This window comes from Molothrus aeneus, chromosome 8, assembly GCF_037042795.1.
Source record: "Molothrus aeneus isolate 106 chromosome 8, BPBGC_Maene_1.0, whole genome shotgun sequence".
NCBI classification, from domain to species: domain Eukaryota; kingdom Metazoa; phylum Chordata; class Aves; order Passeriformes; family Icteridae; genus Molothrus; species Molothrus aeneus.
The window spans coordinates 33,529,757-33,550,402 of NC_089653.1; the positions used below are offsets into that span (position 1 = coordinate 33,529,757).

Sequence of the window (20,646 nt, forward strand, 5' to 3'; positions counted from 1 at the left end):
CTTGGGTCTAGAAACCAGAAGGTTTATAATCTTTAAGCCCTGTTCAACCTGGCCTTGGACACTTCCAGGGAACCAGAAGCAGCCTCTCTGGGTTCCCTGTGCCAGGACCTCACAGCCAAAAATTCCCAATCTCCCATCCATCCCTGCCCTCTGGCAGCGGGAGCCATTCCCTGTGTCCTGTCCCTCCATCCTTGTCCCCAGTCCCTCTCCAGCTCTCCTGGAGCCCCTTTAGGCCCTGCCAGGGGCTCTGAGCTCTCCCTGGAGATGCTCCTCTCCAGGTGAGCACCCCCAGCTCTCCAGCCTGGCTCCAGAGGGGCTCCAGCCCTTGGGGTGTATCCATGGCCTGCTCTGGACTCTCTCCAGCGGCTCCACAACCTTTTGATGTTGGATCCCAGGGCTGGAAGCAGCTCAGCAGGTGGGGCCTCACCTGAGCGGGGCAGAAGGACAGAATTCCCTTTTTCCATACTGCTCATTGTGTAGGATCAGTCCAGGACTCGAGGTTTTTCCCCACATGGCTGGGGCACGTGCAGCTCTGCCCACCAGCCCCCGAGCCCTTCTCCCAGGGCTGCTCCATCGCCTCACCCCCAACCAGCATCCACACCGGGGCTTTTCCCGACCTTGCTGCAACACCCCCTCGGGCTTGTTTAACCACACAGTGTTCTCATGTCCCGCTTTCCGTGCTCGTCCAGCTCCCCCACAGCAACCTCCAAACGCACATCCTGCTCCAGATATCAAACATCGGCAAAAAAACCAGTGTTTTAAAGGCGTGCCTCCGGGGGAGCACGCAGCCAGAAACTTTGGGGCAGTGCAGAACCGGGTGCACCTGGGACATAACCGGGAATAGGCGGGGAGGTACCTGGGACACAAACGGGAATAGGTGGGGAGGTACCTGGGACATCACCGGGTACACCTGGGACATAACAGGGAATAGGCGGGGAGGTACCCAGGATCACAACCGGGTACACCTGGGACACAACGGGAAATAGGCGGGGAGGTACCCGGGACATAACCGGGTACACCTGGGGACACAAACGGGAATAGGTGGGGAGGTACCTGGGACACAACGGGGAATAGGCGGGGAGGTACCTGGGACATAACCAGGTACACCTGGGACACAACGGGGAATAGGCGGGGAGGTACCTGGGACATAACCAGGTACACTTGGGACACAACGGGGAATAGGCGGGGACGTACCTGGGACATAACCGGGTACACCTGGGGACACAAACGGGAATAGGCGGGGAGGTACCCAGGATCACAACCGGGTACACCTGGGACACAAACGGGAATAGGCGGGGAGGTACCCGGGACATAACCGGGAACACCTGGGATATAACCGGGCATAGGCGGGGAGGTACCCGGCACTTAACCGAGCGTACCTGGGACATAAGCGGTGTGAAAAACGCCAATCACTTGTTTTTAAAATTTTAGAAGTTTAATAGTAATAAAATGGTTATAAAAATAGTAATACAATTAGAGTAATAATAATTTGGACCATTTGAATTAGGACAGTATGAGACAATAGAAACAAAGAGTTACAGACGTCCGGGTACCTTTTTCTGGACAGTACGAGCCCGAAAAAGGACACCCGTTAACAAAGGATTAACCCTTAAAAACAATAACCCGTTGCATATTCATACACCTCATACACGATGCATAAATTCCATTCAAACACAGGATTCTGTCTGGTCATTGTCAACTTTCTGACACAACACATATAAGATTCATTTTAATATTTGCGAAAAGCCAATCATAAAACACGCATTTTTCACAACCGGGAATAGGCGGGGAGACACCTGGAACATCACCGGGAATAGGTGGGGAGGTACCCGGGACACAACAGGGTGCACCTGGGACACAACAGGGTGCACCTGGGATTTAACCGGGCGCACTTGGGAGTTAACCGGGCACACCTAGAACACAACCGGGGAGAGGCGGGGAGTCACCTAGAACACAACCGAGTGCACCCGGGACTTAAGCGGGTACACCTGGGACATAACCTGGCGCACCTGGGACACACCACGAATAAAACCGGGGGCAGGAGGGCGCTCCCTTTGTGTTGAGCCTGTCGGTCGCTGCCGGCCCGGGCGCGGAGGGGACGCTGAGGGGCGGCGGGCCGGGCCGGGCTGGCTCCGCCCGCACCACATGACTCCGCCGTCGGGAGAAACTTTTCCCGTCCCGCGGTCGGAAAATGGCGGCGTAGGGAGCGGGGCTCTGGCATCCCGGCGGCTCCCGGCGCCATGACCCGCTGGGTGCCCACCAAAAGGGAGGAGAAGTACGGCGTAGGTGAGGACGCGCCCGCCCCGCTCCCGCCTGTTGCGCTCAGGGGCACCCCCCGGCCGCGGCCTCCCCGTCCCTGCCCGGCTCCCCGCTCCGCTCCGGCCGGGATGGAGCGCGGTGTTTCCCCCGAGTCCCCTCCGGTTCCTGCCTCCCCCGCCCGGCTCCTCCCGGCTCCCGGGAAGTTGAGGAGCTCTCTGGGAGCGCCGTGTCCCGCTGGGAGAAGTTGCCTTTCTCCCTCCGCTCCGCTGCGGTCTCGTCGCTCCCCGAGCGCTGCGCGGAGCGGAGAAGCTCCGAGTTGTGTTCAGGTCGGGCTCTTTCTCCCCGTGCTGGCGGCGAGATGCGCTCCCAGGCTGGCGGCTTTGGGAGCCCAGCCCGTGCCCCGAGTGCTGTCCCTGTGGGTTCTGCCGGAGTGTGATGCTCATACAGATCAGGGCTTTCTGGGATCCATTTCCTACCGCGCTCCTTCCGTCTCTCTCGAACAGAGGGGGATTGTTCCCAGCTGGTGGCTCGCACATCCCCGCTGGGACTAAACCGACCAAACCCCCGTGAGGTTTGGGCCGGGAGGGCCCGGAATGAGTTTAAAGATGTTGCTTTTTGGAGCAAAAGGTTTTATTTCGGGGGTGCAGCGCACAAAACTTTATTGGCGTGAATGAGCGTTTGTCTGGAGGAAGGAAATAATAAATCTGACTATTCAAATTGGAACCGTGAAGTTCAACGCCTACCACAGTTCTTGGGCTGGATTGATTGTGAGGAACAACTTTTCATAGAAACGCACAGCTAAGCTTCATAAACAGAGGGAGGAGGAAGAAGAGAGTTTCTGGGGCTGAGTAAAATGTGGGTGAATTGAGGAAATTAATTTTAAATTCTGTGTGTGTGTGTCCCTAGAAAACCACAGCTTGGCTTTTAAAAATTATTAGGAAGTCTCAGTTCCAGCGTGTGGGACCTGTGGGTAATTCCAGCGCTGAGGATGCAGGACAAGCACAGGGAAGCAAAAGTGCCATTGATGGTAGTCCCTGGTTAAGTTTCCAAATTATCTGCCTGGTGGTGTGGGATGGGTATTTTGGAATGGCTGAATTGTCACGTAGTATAAGCTGATGCTACAGCCCAGTGACACTCGAAAGCAAGTTCCTCTTTTGCAGGAACTCCGTGTCTGTGTTGTGGTGGGGGTGACTGCCCAGCCCGCTTTCCAGGAATGTCTTGAAATTGAATTGAAATTAATTTGGAAGTGACATGAGAGAAAAAATGTGAAATTGGCTTGATTGTTTCATAACACAGTTTAAGTGTACTTGCATCTCCAGTGTGGGGGATTGCATGGGTAGTAAGAAAACTGGATTTAAATGTAATTTAAGAGTAAAAAATCCCTCCCAGTTTGAAAAAGCCGAAGGGGATGTGCTTAGTTGGTGTTTTCTGTGTCCACTGCTCTGCAGAGAAGTTTGTAATGCTTTTATAATAATTTATGTTTCTCTGATAGTTTGTTTTCTTTTTCCTGCTAGGAGACTGAGATCCTCACCCAACTGGGGGATTTCTCTGCTGCATGACAGGGATGTGAGGTCTGAAAGTGGATGAAGTGTCACAAGGAGATAAATCAGATTTAGAGCTAATTGAACATTGGGTTCACTGACCTGTGCCATTCTGTTAGAGGCTGCTTTGGGAGGAATAGCTTCTTTTTGGTGTCCTCCTAAAGAAAATGAATATTGTTTGGTTCTATGTGTTTTGTGGACCTTTATGTTGTTAAGAAAGGGCTTTGTGAGTCTTCTGATGTTTTATTTTTTGCTGCTTGTGAGAGCTGGAAGTTGTGGAGAATTGATGCAACAGTTGTGTAGTATCAAACAGAATTGGAGACAGCACTGTTAACCTGAAAACTTGGACTTGGGAATATTTTCCTTCCTATTTGCCATGGCCAGTCCTCGGGCTGATGTTGACTCAGTATTGTCTGCCAGGGAGAAAATCCCTAATAGGAATGCTAATGGGATTTAGAGAAACATAATGTACAAGGCTTTGGGTGCCTCATCAACCCATGCAAATATCTCTGAAAGCAGGGTGCCGTCATTCCAGTGGTGCTCTGTGGCACGGTGAGGAGCAGTGGCCATGGACTAAGCCAGGAGGAGTTCCACCTCACCATGGGGAAGAACTTCTTTCCATGAAAGGTGGCTGAGCTCTGGAGCAGCTGCCCAGGGAGGGTGTGGAGACATCCAACCCACCTGGCTGTGTTCCTGTGTCACCTGCTCCAGGTGACAGGTGGGATGGACTGGGTCATCTCCAGAGGTGCTTTCCAACCCCAAATATTCTGGGACTCTGTGTGCAGGCTTCCCCAGGCAGACATATCAGGGAGGTGTGTTGTTGTGGTTATGTTTGTGTCACAGTAGTGGCAGCTCAGAAATGTACGTGTGTCTGTATATAGAGTTGTGTACATATAAAATACACACTTGTGCCTATGTAACCCATTTATATCCCTTCTCCCCTTCCTGTAGCATAGCCCTGTTCAGAGTTTTCTTAGCATCTCAAGATGTGAAGCTCTGCTGGCTGTGATGCAGCTGGAACAATGATGCCAAGAAGCCTGTAGTGCCAGCTGGTAGGACCCAGGTGTGTTGAGGAGCACTCCCTGTGGCACAATGGGATTTGGGGATTTTGGGGATATGCTCCTGGGTGCCCTGCATGCCTGCACAGTGAATTTGCTGCCGTGAGCCTCTGTGCAGAGGAATTATCTCAGCAGGCAGTTGAGAGAGTGACTCAGCTCCGCTTCCTGAGAGCGTTCAGGGCTCGGCTGCAGGAGGAATGGGTGTGGATCTAATGGGATCATACGGATATTAGGGGAACATGTGGGGAGCCAGGCGGAACAGGGACAGGATCAGCTTCCTTGGAGGAGCTTTTCCCTGCTCCCAGGGCTGCAGATCCTTGTCCGTCATCTCAATCCTGCCTTTCATCCCTCGCCCTGAGCTGCTGGGGAGGAGTGTGGCTGTGTGGAGGGGACCACGGGCATGTGTGGCTTCCTCCACATCACAGGGGACATCAGAGGCTTCCAGGGAGTCCTGAGAGCTGTTTGTGTCCCCTCAGTGTCACACAGTGGCTGTGGAGTGTGGCTGCTCAGCCTCCCATTCCCTGCTTTTTGTGTGATGGGAGATTTGTAGTTTTGGAGGTTTTCCTTCTGCTGGGGAAATGGGATGTAAGGAGCTGCTCTGGGAGCCTGAGCAGCACTTCTGAGACAGTGCACAGTGGCTGTGGTAGCTTCCAAATCCCGAGTCCTGCTCTTCTTTGCCCCTTTTCCTTTGGGCTGAAAACTGCAGTGAGAGGTAGAACTGGTGCTACTGTGGTTAAAAAATATGGTATTTAAAATGCCTTTGTGTTCAAAGGTTTGTGTTCATATGAAGTAATCAGACCACTACTATGGTAGTTTAATCCTTTATTTTTAGTTGAATAGATGGTGAAACAGAATATTAGTGCCATGTGCACTAATGTGCAAATGTGCACAGATGTAAAAGGAGAACTTCCCAGTTACTGAGCTTGAGTCCCCATCCATGGAGTGTCCAAGGAAGGACTGGATGTGGCACTCAGTGCTCTGGGCTGGTGACAAAGTGGGAATTGGATTTGGACTTGTTGGTCTTGGAGGTCTTTTCCAAATTCAGTGAGTTCCAGTGTTTTTGTTTGTTCCTGGTGAGTTTTTGTTGTGTGTCATGACTTGGCAAATAATAACAAGCCTAATTTTTGATGGGGACATTGGCCACACTTCATGGTCAGGGTGTTTTAGTGTTATCCCAGTCTCTCTGAGATTGGGATAGATTGGGATGGCTTTTCCAAAGGAGTTTATGGAAATACCTTCACACCAGGTACACAGAAATAGATACATTTTATTATTAGGGAAGGGCTTTAAGGAGTTGGTGGACTAAGAGGTGATAAAATGATCATGAATTAAATTTTTTGCAGCTGAGGTTTGCTCTTGTAATGTCCCTTTGAACAGGGGGATAAGAATTTGTCAAGATGAAGGCTAGTGAAGGCACAGGAAACCCTACAGCCAAGCACTGCTGCTTCTCCTCTGCTGCTTCAGGGAGGACTGTGGTGCTTTAGGACAGATTTCAGGCTTTTGTGGAACCCTGGAGTCCCAGCCCAGGCTGTGGGAGCTGTGGTGGCACACGGGGACTCTTGTTCAGGGTGATATCATGTGCACATTTGTGCCTTAAAGCAGAGAAGGAAACATTTGAAGGAAATTAAATAAGATGGATCTTAGGAATGGGTCTTGGTGATTTTAGTGCTGCTGTGCTGTGAGGTTTGGAGCTGCCTGGCAGAAGAGGACAGGTGGCTGCTGTTAGTGACAGCAGGGCTGTGCTGTGACACATCCCAACCCCGTGGAGCAGAAGGGGAAGTGTAAAATGTCCCTGGAAGATTGGCTGCTGCATTGATCAGGGGATTGGAGTGAGCACATGCAGGTTCAGCTTCCTAGAGCCAACACACGCCATGGACACCCAGATCAGGGTGTTATTTGTGACATCCCCTGCACACCCAGATCAGGGTGTTATTTGTGATATTCCCTGCACACCCAGATCAGGGTGTTATTTGTGACATCCCATGGACACCCAGATCAGGGTGTTATTTGTGACATCCCATGGACACCCAGATCAAGGTGTTATTTGTTATATCCCATGGACACCCAGATCAGGGTGTTATTTGTTATATCCCATGCACACCCAGATCAGGGTGTTATTTGTGACATCCCATGCACACCCAGATCAGGGTGTTATTTGTTATATCCCCTGCACACCCAGATCAGGGTGTTATTTGTTATATCCCATGGACACCCAGATCAAGGTGTTATTTGTTATATCCCATGCACACCCAGATCAGGGTGTTATTTGTTATATCCCATGCGCACCCAGATCAGGGTGTTATTTGTTATATCCCATGCACACCCAGATCAGGGTGTTATTTGTTATATCCCCTGCACACCCAGATCAGGGTGTTATTTGTTATATCCCATGGACACCCAGATCAAGGTGTTATTTGTTATATCCCATGGACACCCAGATCAGGGTGTTATTTGTTATATCCCCTGAACACCCAGATCAGGGTGTTATTTGTTATATCCCCTGAACACCCAGATCAGGGTGTTATTTGTGACATCCCATGGACACCCAGATCAAGGTGTTATTTGTGACATCCCCTGAACACCCAGATCAGGGTGTTATTTGTGACATCCCATGCACACCCAGATCAGGGTTTTTTATTTGTGACATCCCCTGCACACCCAGATCAGGGTGTTATTTGTTACATCCCTCTGCTGGGAGGAAGTGCTGAGAGAATTGGGGTGGTTCAGCCTGGATAAGAGAAGTTTGGGGTGACCTCAGAGAGAACTTACAGTGCCTGAAGGAACTGAAAGATGGAGAGAGACTCTCTGCAAGGGATGGAGGGACAGGACAAGGGGAGGTGGCTTTAAAATGATAGAGAATGGGTTAGGATGGGAATATAGGAAAGGAATTGTTCCCTGTGAGGATGGGGAGGGGCTGGGATGGGATTCCCAGAGAAGCTGTGGCTGCCCCTGGATCCCTGCAGGTGTCCATTGGGGCTGGGAGCAGCCTGGGACAGTGGGAGGTGTCCCTGCCATGGCAGGGTGGCACTGGATGCTATTTATGCTCCCTTCCAACCCCAACCATTCCATGGTTGTATTTTCCAGTGCCCTTCGATTCCCTGCTTGCTGAGGGTTGCAGTTCTGTGCTGCCCCATCCTGGCAGCTGCTGAGGCCGAGGGCAGGGCTGGAAGATGCACCACGCCTCTTCCTGCAGGAATGAGCCGAGCTGGGCTGCAGGCTGGTGCTCAGCTCCTCCCGGTGTGCTCAGCAGCCGCTATTGTTCTCTGTCAATAAACACTTGTTGCAAACAGCAGATTGGAGAGGGATAACCTTACCAGATCAGTGGAAGGGAGTGTGGACTCCTGTTTGTTTTCATCCCAGTCAGCAACAACATTACAAGCTGGGATTGTTCTGAGAAATGATTCCTGATGGGATTTTCCAGGAGTTATTTTTTCTCATAGGGCACAAACTGACTTCACTAGGGGCTGCCTATGACCACAATACAGAGCTTTTATTTAACTTTGCAAAGGAAGTTTTCATTCAGTTTAGGGATTTTTCAGCTGCTGCTTTTACTCTTTATCCTAGAAAATAAAAAAGAAGGTAGAAAAGTGAACTTTGATACTTAACATGGCATGCAGGTATGGCAGTGGCAGTAGTCAGGGGGCTGATTGAAGGTGTTTGATTTGGTATTTCCATCACTGGCAGTGCCCAAGGCCGGGTTGGATGGGGTTGGAGCACTCTGGGACAGTGGAAGGTGTCCCTGCCATGGCAGAGGGTGCAATGGGATGAGCTTTAAGCTTTCCCTTCAACCCAGACCATTGTGGGATTCTCTGACTTCAAGTAGCACCTTGGTGGGTTTTGTAATTATCCCTTTCTGTGTTCTGTTGGAAATGCCTGACTTAGGTGCACTCAAACAATGCTGATTTTGGGCTCTTTGCCACACTTGGCACAGGTTTCTCTGTGTTACAAAGGCATTTTCCTTTCTGCAAAGGCAAAACTTTCAGGGAAGGGGGAAAAAAAACAAAACCAGAGGCAACTTAAACCTTCTCCAGAAAGCCCCTCTGTCAGCTTGCAGCTACAGGAGGAAGGGTTGGGATCATTTTTCCTTTAAGTATTCGTGTTCCTGGTGTCCTGTCCTGTGCATGGAGGATCCTTTGCTTTGTCTAATCCTTCAGTGTGGTCCTGCAGGACTGCAATCCAATCCCTCTTGTTGAACACCTGGGGATGTGTCCAGCTGCAGATAAATAACTGGGGCTGACTCCTGGCCATGAATGGAAGCTCCAACAACTGCCTCTAATCCACTTTCAAGTATTTATTCCACCCAAGGTGTCAGTTTTGCCTCTCCCCTTTGACTTCCTGCAAGTTCAAAACTTCCTCAAAATACTCAATGGAGCTGCTCCTACTTATGGGTATTTTTTGGCAGGGTGGTGGACCACTGACAAGTCAGATTTTTTCTTTTTTATTAAACTTAAAAGCATTTTTAGTTCTGTTTTCTAGTCTGTGGTGGCCCCCAGGGCTGTTCTGACAATAGTAATTTTCTGAGTAAGGCTTTAATGAATTCCTTGATGAGTTATTGGAATACTTTCCTCATTTAGCTTGTGGGGGGGAGGAATTGAAATCACGCCCTGTCTAAACCAAAAAAATGTTCAATGAGAGAGAATTCTTGTAATTCTGAAACTTTGTCTCCCTTTTCAGACTGTAGTTGTGCAAACATTTATATATTTATAGAATTATCTGCTCATGTTTATGTAATTTGTGCATTAAATCTGATTTCTGCTGTAAAGATTTGTAATACAAGAAGCTGCAGTTGCTGCATTTCAGTTTCATCAGCAGAAAGATGAAATATCTCTGGAAATATTTTTCTGCTCCATATAGCTTTGTAGCTAAACTGAAATAGTTGCATTGAGAACTATTATGTGTAATCATGTACCCTCTATGTAACAAAACAAACAGATGGGTGAAGAACTGAAGCAACCACTGGCTGCCATACATGAATTTGGGGTTTTTTTGTATTTTGTTTTTTGCACTGCTGCTTTATTTCGAGTGCTGCTTATATTATTTCAGCACAACCCTTTTTAGAACATGTTTGCTGAGGGTTTTGGTGGCTGATTTTGCCCTGAGGGTGTTGGAGTAGCAGAATGTCTTTGTGTTCCCCAGTAGAAAATACCAACAAGTGAGTGCAACAGGATTTGCTGTGTAATTTCTGAATGGGAATGGCAGCAAAATTGTACATAATCAATGTTTCTGCTCATAGGCACTTGGGTTTTTGAGGCCCTCTGTTTGTACATCCCTGCTCTGGCAGTGGCTGTGCCACTTTTATGGATGTGCTGCAGAAATTATTGAATATTGAGGTGGAAAACCTGCTGGAGCCTGGCTGAGCAGGTCTGGGGGTTTTGGGAAAATCTCGTTATCCCTGAGGAGTCCCACGTGGGGAGGGCAGCAGGAATTGTCTCCCTTGGGGAGGAACCTCCTGGCCTGACCTGGGGGGTCCTGGCTGGTTTGGCAGAGCTTCCTGGAGCATTTGGAACATTTGGCACTGCAGGGTGGGCACTTGGGACTGGAGAGAGCACAGAGATAATGTTGATTTTTTTTTTCTTTTTGTTTGGGTTAGGTTTGGGATTGAAAGTGTTTGAGATGGTATTTTGTGTTTGGATGTTTATTATTTCTTATTTATATTACAGTTTTATAGGCTGTGGCTATTACAGTATTTTATTAATAAATTACAAAATTGTTTTGTATCTATTTTATAAAGTTTTTTAAGGAATAACTAATTAAGAAATGACACTTAAATAATTTATTTTTACCTTAATAACTAATTACTTGTGTTCTGTAATGTGGACTTTTTTGTTTAATTGCAAAATACTATTTAAAATACTATTTAAACTCGTGAAGAAGTTACTGCTTTACACTTCATGGCAGTGACAGTAGTCAGGGGGCTGATGGAAGGTGTTTGATTTGGTATTTCCATCCCTGGAAGTATCCAGGGCCAGGTTGGATGGGGTTGGAGCACTCTGGGACAGTGGAAGGTGTCCCTGCCATGGCAGAGGGTGCAATGGGATGAGCTTTAAAGTTACTGCTTTAAAACTTTTATTTTAGTTTTATATATATATATAACTATGCTTTAAAACTTTAAATTCTGAGCTTTTTACTATGTGATATACACACTTCCATTTAAACTATTGACTTATAGTTTTATTGTTATTAATTAATTTTGGAAGCTTTTTTTTACAGTTTAAATTCAAATGTACCCTTTTTTGGGGGGGGGGTCTGTGCCTTTCAGCACAGAAAGTCTGAAATTCTCAGCATCCAGGGTTTCAACACAGGTATCTGAAATACCTGAGAGCCTCTTGAGGCACACAGATGCCTTCTGCAAGTGCAGCCTGAGGTGTTTGTGTTTGCTCTGCCTTCCTCCTCCTGCTTATCCAGACAAAGCACGGAAGTGCCGGCGTCACCGGCTGGGGGCTGGATGGAATAAAACATAAAATAACATCTGTGGAGGGCCAGGGCCCAGTGTCCTGGGAGGACAGGAGCAGATGGGGCCACACTGTACCCAAAAACCTCCAGCTGGGCTCTCTTAGGGAGGTTTTCCCAAGTTTCGTGCATGGAATAAAAAGGAAAAATCAGAATTTGGAACAGGGGCCTGAGTGTCCTGGAAAGAAAAAAAAAAACAAAACAGATGAGGCCACGCTGTACCCAAAAACCTTCAGCTGGGCTGCTTTAGGAGGGTTTCCCCCATTTTCATTCATGGAATAAAAAGGAAAAATCAGAACTTGGGACATGGTCCAAGCGTGCTGGGAGGACAAGGAACAGATGAGTCCATGCTGTGCCCAAAAACCTTCAGCTGTGCTATGGGGGTTTTCCCCATTTTCATACTTGGTATAAAAAGGAAAACCAGGACTCAGAACAGGGCCTGAGCCATATTTCCATGTCCTCGGCGGACAAGGAACAGATAAGGCCACACTGTACCCAAAAACCTTCAGCTGGGCTGTGTTAGGGGGTTCTCCCTATTTTTCATGCATGGGAAAAAAAAAAATAAAAGGAAAAATCAGAACTCAGAACAGGACCTGAGTGTCCCAGAAGGACGAGGCACAGATGAGTCCGTACTATACCCAGAAATCTTCAGCTGGGCTGTGTTAGGGAGGTTTTCCCCATTTTCCTACGTGGAATAAAAAGGAAAAAGTGGAATCAAGGGAGACCATGGCCAAGCCTGGTGCTGCTGGTGCCCCTGGGAGTGGGCAGAGGTACAGGATGATGGGGAGCGCCACTCTTGCCTTCCCTGCCTCCCAGCTGCTGCTTTAGCCTTGAGCATCCCCCTCATGTGCCAGCTGGTCTGCAGGAGGAAATGTTGGCAGCAGGGGATGGTTCAGGGCAGGGAGCTGGGTGCTTTTATTGAGGAGTTGCTTCATGCAGAGTGTGTGGATCAGAAATGGAGTGGAAGCAAGTGGTAATAGCAAAAAAAAAAGTGCTCCTGCAGCAGAGCCCGCCACAGGAAATCTCTCAGTGCTGAGCCAGATGGAAGCTGTTGATGAGAATTGAGTTTGTGAGTCTTGAGGCAGATGGTGAAGGATTGAAAAGGACGCTTGCTCTCAGGAAAATCTGCTGTGCATGTGAGTGCAGTGAGCAAATCCTGCCCTGCCAGGGCTGGGATTATCCAGGGGGTGCCTTGGAATGCCCTGCCAGTGCTGTCCTCTGAAGCAGGGCCTGCACTGTGCAGAGATATGGTGAAATGTGTCACTCACTTGGGCCAGCAAAGTGGAGATAAGGGCCTGTGGGAATGTTTCTGTTGATAAATAGGAGGTTAATCTCTCAAAGTGGGAGTGTATGAGTGGAAACTAACATCAACAAGACAAGAAATCTTTAATTACTGTTTTGAGGATGTGTCCAGCAGCTGTTGTTTGATTGACTTTTTCCTGCTGCTTTGGGGTGCTGTGGGAGAATTGTTCTTTTGCATCAATCTGTGGCTCATTTGTAGCTTTAATATAGAAGATAAAGCTTGCACTCAAGCCTTTAGTATGCTCTAACCTAAGGTAGTTGTGCTGCTACCTGGTGCCTGCCCTCTTTCTTTTTTCCTTTATTTCTCTTATTTTGTCCTTTCAAATTCCCACCAATTTTCTGCAGGCATCACCTGTTCCTTGTCATCCCTGCAGGAATTCCTTCCTTCCTGCTCACCCTTTCCCCCATTATTATACTGCCTCAGTCTTGCTTGTTATATTTTTCTTGCCATGGCTGGTAGTTGTTGGTGTTTCCATCAGTCCATCACTTTCTTTGACCAGGATTCTTAGGTGGAGAAGACTTGAGAGCCTATTTTATTGCCTTCTCTCTGAGCCTGGTATGCCTTGTGGGTTTGCTTTTTGGATTTTTTTTTTCCTTCTTGTGGATTGATCTCTGAAGTTTTCAGTGTGAAGGGTGGCACAAGCTGGTTGTAAAAAAAAAAGTAGTTTGTGGCATTTTTATTTTTTTATTTTTTTTCTTAATGTTGGGGGTATTTTGGCTTCTGTTTGACAATAAAGTTGATCTGCAGAAGGTTTGTGTTTGGTATGGCAGGACCCAGCTCTGCCCTTCCCTGTCATCAACACCTCTGCAGCTGCTGGCAGCCTGTGTGCCACCTCTGTCACCTCCACTGGGCTGCTCTGCCCTTTTTTGATGTTGCTCACTGACATTTGGGCACAAAGGAACCAAACTTCTTGTCCAGGCCATGGCTGGAGTGTGCACAGGGGCAGCTCAGAATTCCTGGAGCACTGGGACTGCCTCACAAACAGCTGCCATTGACTCCTTTGTAAAAATAATTTAGTGGCATGTGACAAAGCAGTGGATAAAGATCCTTTTCCCAGAGGTTTCAGTCATTGAGCTGTTTTGGTGAGGAAACAGCTGTGCTTGCTGACACTGAAGTGGCTGGAGATGAGAACAGATATTTTTTGTGGTGCAGAGATATTTCTTGGCCAGTAATTTCCACAGTGTGTGAGTCAAACGGGACAAAACACCAACCCCAAACTTTCTGATGCAGAGCCAGATATTCTTTTGGCATTTCTTACGCTACATTTTATTTGTATTTGTGTTCTTGAGCGTTTGACTGGAACTAAGACTCTAAAAGGATTTAAAAAGCACATTAGATGTTTATCTGGTAATAGGGACATCTGCAGTTAGATGGGATTGCTTTAATGCTGAGCATTGCTGCCCTGCAGAGCTCCAGGAGGTGCTCATGGGTGAGGGAATGTTTTATAAGGCCTTGATCTGTCTCTAAAGTGCTGATTATGAGAATTGCACTTTGGATTCTGTCTGGTGCCTCTCCTGCTCAATCCCAGTCTGGGATGTTGATGGAGGTGGTGCTTGTGTGAGATTATGGCAAAGGCTTGGTTAAACCAGTGCTGCAGCCAAACTGGATATGGGGGCCCAGCAGCTGGTGCAGTGTCCCCATCCCTGGAAGTGTCCAAAACTTGTGGATGTGGCATTTGGGGACATGGGCTGGTGGTGGCCGTCGTGCTGGCTTGACTGTTGGGCTGGATGATCTTGGAATCATTAAGGTTGGAAAGGACCTTTAAGATCAGCAAAGTATTTTTGAGAAAAACATCCCAAACGTTCTTTAAGAATCATTTGAATCTTCAAATGCTAAAGTATCTTGCTTTGAGCTCTGTGGGGAGGGAATTCTTACTCCCCAAAAATAAAGACTGGATATTGCCAGATAAGCACATTTTAGTCAAGACTTGAGAGAATGACTCAGTTGTGGTGCTGCTGACATTGTTGGAAGTTTTGTGTGGGTTCAGCTCCGGTTTGATTTTCTACTTGAATGTATTCTTGAAGTGATTTATTAATAGATTTTTATCAATCACTGGTGCTGCAGAGGAGCCTCTGTTTATTTACTGGGCTGTGATGAGTGATGGAACTGGTTCAGATTTTTGCCTTAAACACAGAAAGTACAGTTTGGGCTTCCTGCAACAGCTGCACTTTCCACAGTTAGAGCACACGAAGGTGAACGTGTTCTTGGCTGAAAACCAGGAGTTTTAATACTTTTAGGGCTTGAATATTTAAAATATTGGCATAACTGCAAGCTTTTACAATCAGAGTGTTGATACCATCTATAACACAGTGTGCTGATCTTAAAGCAGGATATGAACTTTTAAGACCAGGAGTTCATGTATTATATTTGTAAAGGGCTGTCTGGATGCTTCCATAACGTTTACATAAAAAGTGTGGAAAATATAAAATATTTTTGTGGAGGGGAACTAGAATAATTGCCAGCTTTGGTTTTCAGGAGATGGGTAGTGACAGCTTTGAGAAATGCCTGGCTAAACTGAGTGAAAAGTAAAATGTTGGTGATCATTAATGAAATCTTGAGTTCTACAACTATTTCCCTCTTTGCTGCATCTGTACATGACAGAATTTGTGTTGTTCCTTTGCATGTGGCAGCTTTCTCTTGTTCTTGGGCCATTCATGGAGCAAGAAGTGTTTTTAAATTGTTTTTCTCCAGAACACTGAAGGCTGCTTAGCAAGAGGACTGAGTTAGGTTCCTGCAGGAGAATGGCATAAATAATCTCCCCACCTTTTCCAGCACAAGTCCCACTGCTGGTGTCTCAGAGGATGCTTTCACCAAACATTGCCAGGCCAAATGTGTGATTTATATGTCAAAAGCAAGCTGGTTTGCTGGGCATGAATTGTGTGGAGTGTGCTGGCTGTCATTAATTTGGTTTTTCAATAGTTCTGTTTTGAGGTAGAGGTGCTGCAAGTGGAGATGAGTTGAGGAGTTGAGAAACAACCACTGATTTCAGATGAATGCAGTATTTTTTCAGCCAGGGAAGCAAACATTTTAAGGTGAAAATTACACTGTCTAGCCTAGCACAAGCTTTGCTGCCTGTTGGAGCTTTCCAAACAGACAGTGAAGCAGATTTGGGGAATCATGGCAGGGAAATCAGTCCCCTTAAGCTGGTGTGTGCAGTGCTAGGAACAGCCCAGATCTGCTCCTTGGCCAGGAGCTGCCTCCGGCTCTGCTCTGCCCTGGGCTTGTGCTGGCTGCTAATGCCTCCCCCCTTTGCAGGGAATCCTCAGAGTGATGCTGGGAAAATAACCTGCAAAAAGGGGGCAAAGAACAATCCAAATAGTCCCTTTCTTACAGCAGAGCTGAGCGAGTTACTGCTGGGTTAGAGGCACCTTCATCACCCTCCTGGCATTAATATGTGACCATCAGGGGGGTTTTAAACACATTTTCCTTGGGTGATTGTGCTTGGGAAGGAGCTATTCCCCCAGTACTGTGGCTCTGTCAATGGTCTTCTGGGAGAAAAATAAATGAGAAGAAAAGAAGACTGAAACTGCTTCACAATAAAAGAAGGAAAAAAAAATTAAGCTTAGAGCTAGTAACTATCTCCTAACATCACTCAGGAAACAGAAATTTTACCCCAAAGTGTTGTGCACCTCTGTTGAGGCATGATAGGTTTGCAATAATTTTCAATAACTATAACTTGGATTTCAATGAGACTGGAGATAAGGAGTTCTGTTCTGAGAAACTTTTGAAGGTAATCACTTTAATGTGATTTAATTTACCATTAATATGTGACCATCAGGGGGGTTTTAAACACATTTTCCTTGGATGATTGTGCTTGGGAAGGAAGGAGTTAGGGCTTTGAATTATTCTGAATTAACAAGGGCAATTTGGAGGCTCAGGGCAGTGAGGGGAGGAAGTCTAAGGGTTATTTTTGATGTGTTTCAGTAGGTTTGAAGGGTGCCTTGGCAGTGGGGAACCAAATTCTCACCTGGGAATTGCTGTGTACATCTGGGATCGATTACTGGGCTACACCAACTTTAAAATACCAATTTATTACACTATATATGTATTAAAAATCATTGATAAATTTAATAATAATAAAGAGTTGGACTTGATGATCCTTGTAGGTCCCTTCCAACTCAGAATATTCTGTGATTAGGCTAGAAGAGGGTTTAGAATGATGAAATGAACTCATGATAAAGTGAATGGTTGCAAATGAACAGGTGGGTTCTTATTGTTCCGAAATTGTGGAGCTCAGGGTCTGGAAGCAGATTTAGGGTGCTCCTCTACTCTGGTTTTCCCCCTTCCCAGAAGTCTGAATTTATGGAGTAAAACCTGGTGCTGGCTCTTTAATGAACAGTGGGATCACACCAGTTACTTTTCCTCATTTCCTCCAGAACGAGCACAAAGATTGGTGTGGGTTCCCAGGATTCTCTGAGGTGGGGGAATTGGAATTACAGGGATGTGAGCTCTGTGTGAGAGCTGCCCCAGGCTGGAGCTGAGGGAGCTGGACAGTGACCCTTTGTTAGGGCCAGTGGCCGAGCCAAGTCCGCTGGAAGCCGCCTGGAGCATGTGATTGCCCCTGCTTTGGAGAAAAACAATTTTTGCCTGTTTTTGCAAAATGCTGCTCTTATCTTTGAGTGCATTCAGTGCTGTTTGACTCCCTCCCATGGTGATTTTTCCCCCTAATTCCGGTGTGAGGTGCAAATTTGGGAAAAGTGTCGTTGATTTCCCATTTCTGCCCTAGCCTGGCTGTTTTGGGAGGGAGGGGGAAAGTGTTGCTGGGTCCAACTGGGGCTCTCAGCAGGTCATTCCTCTCTCTGGGTGTTCTTTTAGGGAATGCAGAACAAGTTCCTTGGGGTTTCTTTGACTTGGGGTCTGTAGTCTTGCTGTTGGAGGCAGCCTGATAATGTGATGGCAAAGAAAAAGAAATTGAGGAAGTAAGGTTTGATGTGTAAAAAGCCTCAAACTCCCTTCATCCTTTTTCTCCCATTCCATAGGCTTTCCTGAGAAAGGAACAGAGGAATTTTGATTTTGTTTTCCCTTGCAGCAATACTGAGGAGGAAGAACAGTAGGAAATGAAAGCATCTTCCCACCACCTCATTTCCTCCTTGCTTTAGGCACTTTGCTCTGCATCATCAGCTCGGTGTTGCAGTGAATTGTGTCATTTTTTTCCTGTTTCCACAGTAGTGCAAGAGGGGTTTCAGTGTGTTGAACTTGATTTTATAGTCATTGAAATGTCTATTAAAATACAGCTGTGCCATTAAGCCCACTGCTGTAGTAATGCTTACTAAAGACACCCTCTTAGTGCAATAAGAGTTTCCTGTCATGGCAAGGGAGAGGCTTGAAGATTTATGGGGCTGATGCTTCAGGGATGTTCACAGGGAGCTCTGTGGCCTCCTGGAGCACCAAGTTGGGCCTGGGGGAGCTTTGACATTATTTGTGTGGGTTTAGCCTGGAGCACTGTGTTGGGAAGCACTTGAGGGTTTCTGAGTCCCTTTAACATGCTGGTTTAAGGGTGAGCTTGTGACATTTGGGAAGTTTCCCCCTCTGTGTGTTGGACATAAACTAAATCAGGAGATGTTTCACTCAACATGAGGAACTCCTCTCCATGAGGGTGGCAGAGCACTGGAACAGCTGCCAGGGAGGACACGGGGCCTCCTTCTCCAAGGGAGACTCTCCAAACCCACCTGGATGTGGTTTGGGGATGGACTGGATCATCTCCAGAGGTCCCTTCCAACCCTAGTGCTTTTGGGGTTCTGTGGCTGGATTTGGGACTCCTCCTGAGGCCGTCCTTGCTGTTGGAGTTTTTGGGGTTCTGTGGCTGGATTTGGGATGTCTCCTGGGACTGTCCCTGCTGTTGATTTTTTTTTGGGTTCTGTGGCTGGATTTGGGATGTCTCCTGGGACTGTCCCTGCTGTTGATGTTTTGGGGTTCTGTGGCTGGATTTGAGATGTCTCCTGGGACTGTCCTTGCTGTTGATGTTTTGGGGTTCTGTGGCTGGATTTGGGATGTCTCCTGGGCCTGTCCCTGCTGTTGATGAGGTTTCTGCTGTCCCTGGGCAGGCTGGCCCCTGGTAGTGCTGGCTGAGGATGGGGTGGGTGCGGTGCTGCTGCCAGGGGAGGGCAGGGATGGGGGCACATGGGGCAGGAGTGGGTGTGGAGCTGCAGCTCTGCCAGTTCTGGTCACTTCTCCTCTCCTGGGGACCTTGGCTGGAGGATGTGGCCTGACTCAGCACCAGCCCAGGCACGTGTGATGCTCTGCCAGCACTGACCAGAAGCTGGATGAGTTCCTCTTCCCTCCAGCCTTTAACTCTTGGCCTTCTCCTGCCCTGCAGACCCCTGGGGGCATTTTCTACATAGTAGTGTTGAAATGTTTGTGAATTTTCTAATAACCACGTGTAGAGGTGGTTTTGAGTTTTGCTGAATTCCAAGCACCAAAATCCCTTTCTTGAGGCACAAATTGTGTTTTGGGTGAGCACAGCCAGTGCTCAGATGCTGTCCTTGCCTTCCTGGAGGATGGTGCTGGAGCAGGAGCCAAGTTACAGCTCCTTAGTGGCCCCCAGTGAAATGGAGGAGGTCTGAGGGAACATCAAAACTCACTCACTCTGTGATTCTGAGTTAGCACAAGACAGATGCCAAAACATCTGCCTCGGGACAATGTTTTGTGTTAGTCTAAATCAGCATCTTGCTTTTCCTGCAAGAGCCAGTGTTGAGAGCTCGGGGTGATGTGATTACTCTTTGCATCCAGGGTGTTTCACTTAATGGACTTCTTAATATTAAAAATCAATTTGGATGTTCTTGATTGTGCCTCTTGTTAGCTGTGTATTATGGCACATTAATAATGCTGTTAGAGTCAATAATGATGTGTATATATATATTTTTTAGCACTAGTTTCAGCTTTATCCTCTCAGTACTTGGTGGTGAAGTACTCTGAATGCAGATTAGCCAGGAGGAGGGGGGAGAGCTGGTAAAATGGTGACTGAGCAGCTCACTTCATTAGCTCCCTAAAAATAAAGTGTCTGCCTTGAAAGGGGGGAGGAAGGAAAGCAAGAAACTGAACTTGCTTCTTGGAAATCTTGGCTTCATCCAGAACTCTTCATTTCACAGAATCCCAGATGTATTCAGGTTGGAAAAGAGCACCAAGATCCTTCAGGCCAGGCTGTGCCCAGTCCCCATCTTGTCCCCAGCACAGAGCCCTGAGTGCCACATCCAGCCCTTCCTTGGACACCTGCAGGGATGGGGACTCCAAACCTCCCTGGGCTGCCCCTTCCAATGTCAAATCAGCCTTTCCATGGGGAAATTCCTGCTGATGTCCACCCTGAGCCCCTCCCCTGGTGCAACATTTCTTGTCTTCTTTTTGCTTTTCCTGGGAGCAAATCCTGATCCCCCCGGCTGTCCCCTCCTGTCAGGAGCTGTGCAGAGCTACAAGGTCCCCTCTGAGCTTTCTCCAGGTTTTATTTCTTTCTGTATTTTTTAATGAGTGCAGAAAGGACAAGTGAGCCTCTTGTTTTGTCCTCCTTGAGCTCTGCCAGCAGGGCTCAGCTGGGTGGTTGCACTTTGGGAAGGCACCAGGCCCCAGCTTTGGGATTGTTCTGGATTTCTGAAGTTTCCTCAGCTTATTAATTAATTCCCACTGGGTGGTGAGTGATGAGACACCAAATGTGATGCAGGACACGTTGCTGCCTTTGCCATCTGGTGTGAAACCTGGGGTGCCTGCTGGTGCTTGGAAAGGCTTGGTGGCCCTTCACTCTCTGTGTCCTGACTTTGGAAGAGGGAACCAGGCTGGCATTGCAGGGATTTCAGCCTGAGGGCTTCCAGAGGCTGGTTCAGGGTTCTCTCACCCTCAGCAGATGCCCTGTGTAGTGATGGAGGAGTTTGCAGGGGAGCCATTGTGTGTTTCTGGAGTTTGCTGCTCCCACAGAGGGGGAGTGAAAGGAGCTGTCTCACCTTTGTAAGGGAAAGTGGTGATAAATCCTTTCTATCTACTTGAACTTGGGGGATTTGGGCTAATCCTGTGATAAAAGTCACATTTGTGGATTTAATCAATACGATTA

At 47.7% G+C, this 20,646-nt stretch overlaps 1 protein-coding gene across 1 annotated transcript in view; it reads left to right on the forward strand.

Annotated features, from left to right (window-relative positions):
• Positions 1-2,169: 2,169 nt before the first annotated feature.
• The window catches only part of DOCK1 (dedicator of cytokinesis 1), a 277,491-nt gene continuing 259,014 nt past the window's right edge, over positions 2,170-20,646 (forward strand). The window contains exon 1 of the mRNA XM_066554638.1: positions 2,170-2,286. Coding sequence (XP_066410735.1) covers positions 2,241-2,286 — 46 coding nt within the window. The 5' untranslated portion in view covers positions 2,170-2,240. The remainder of the gene's footprint in view (positions 2,287-20,646) is intronic.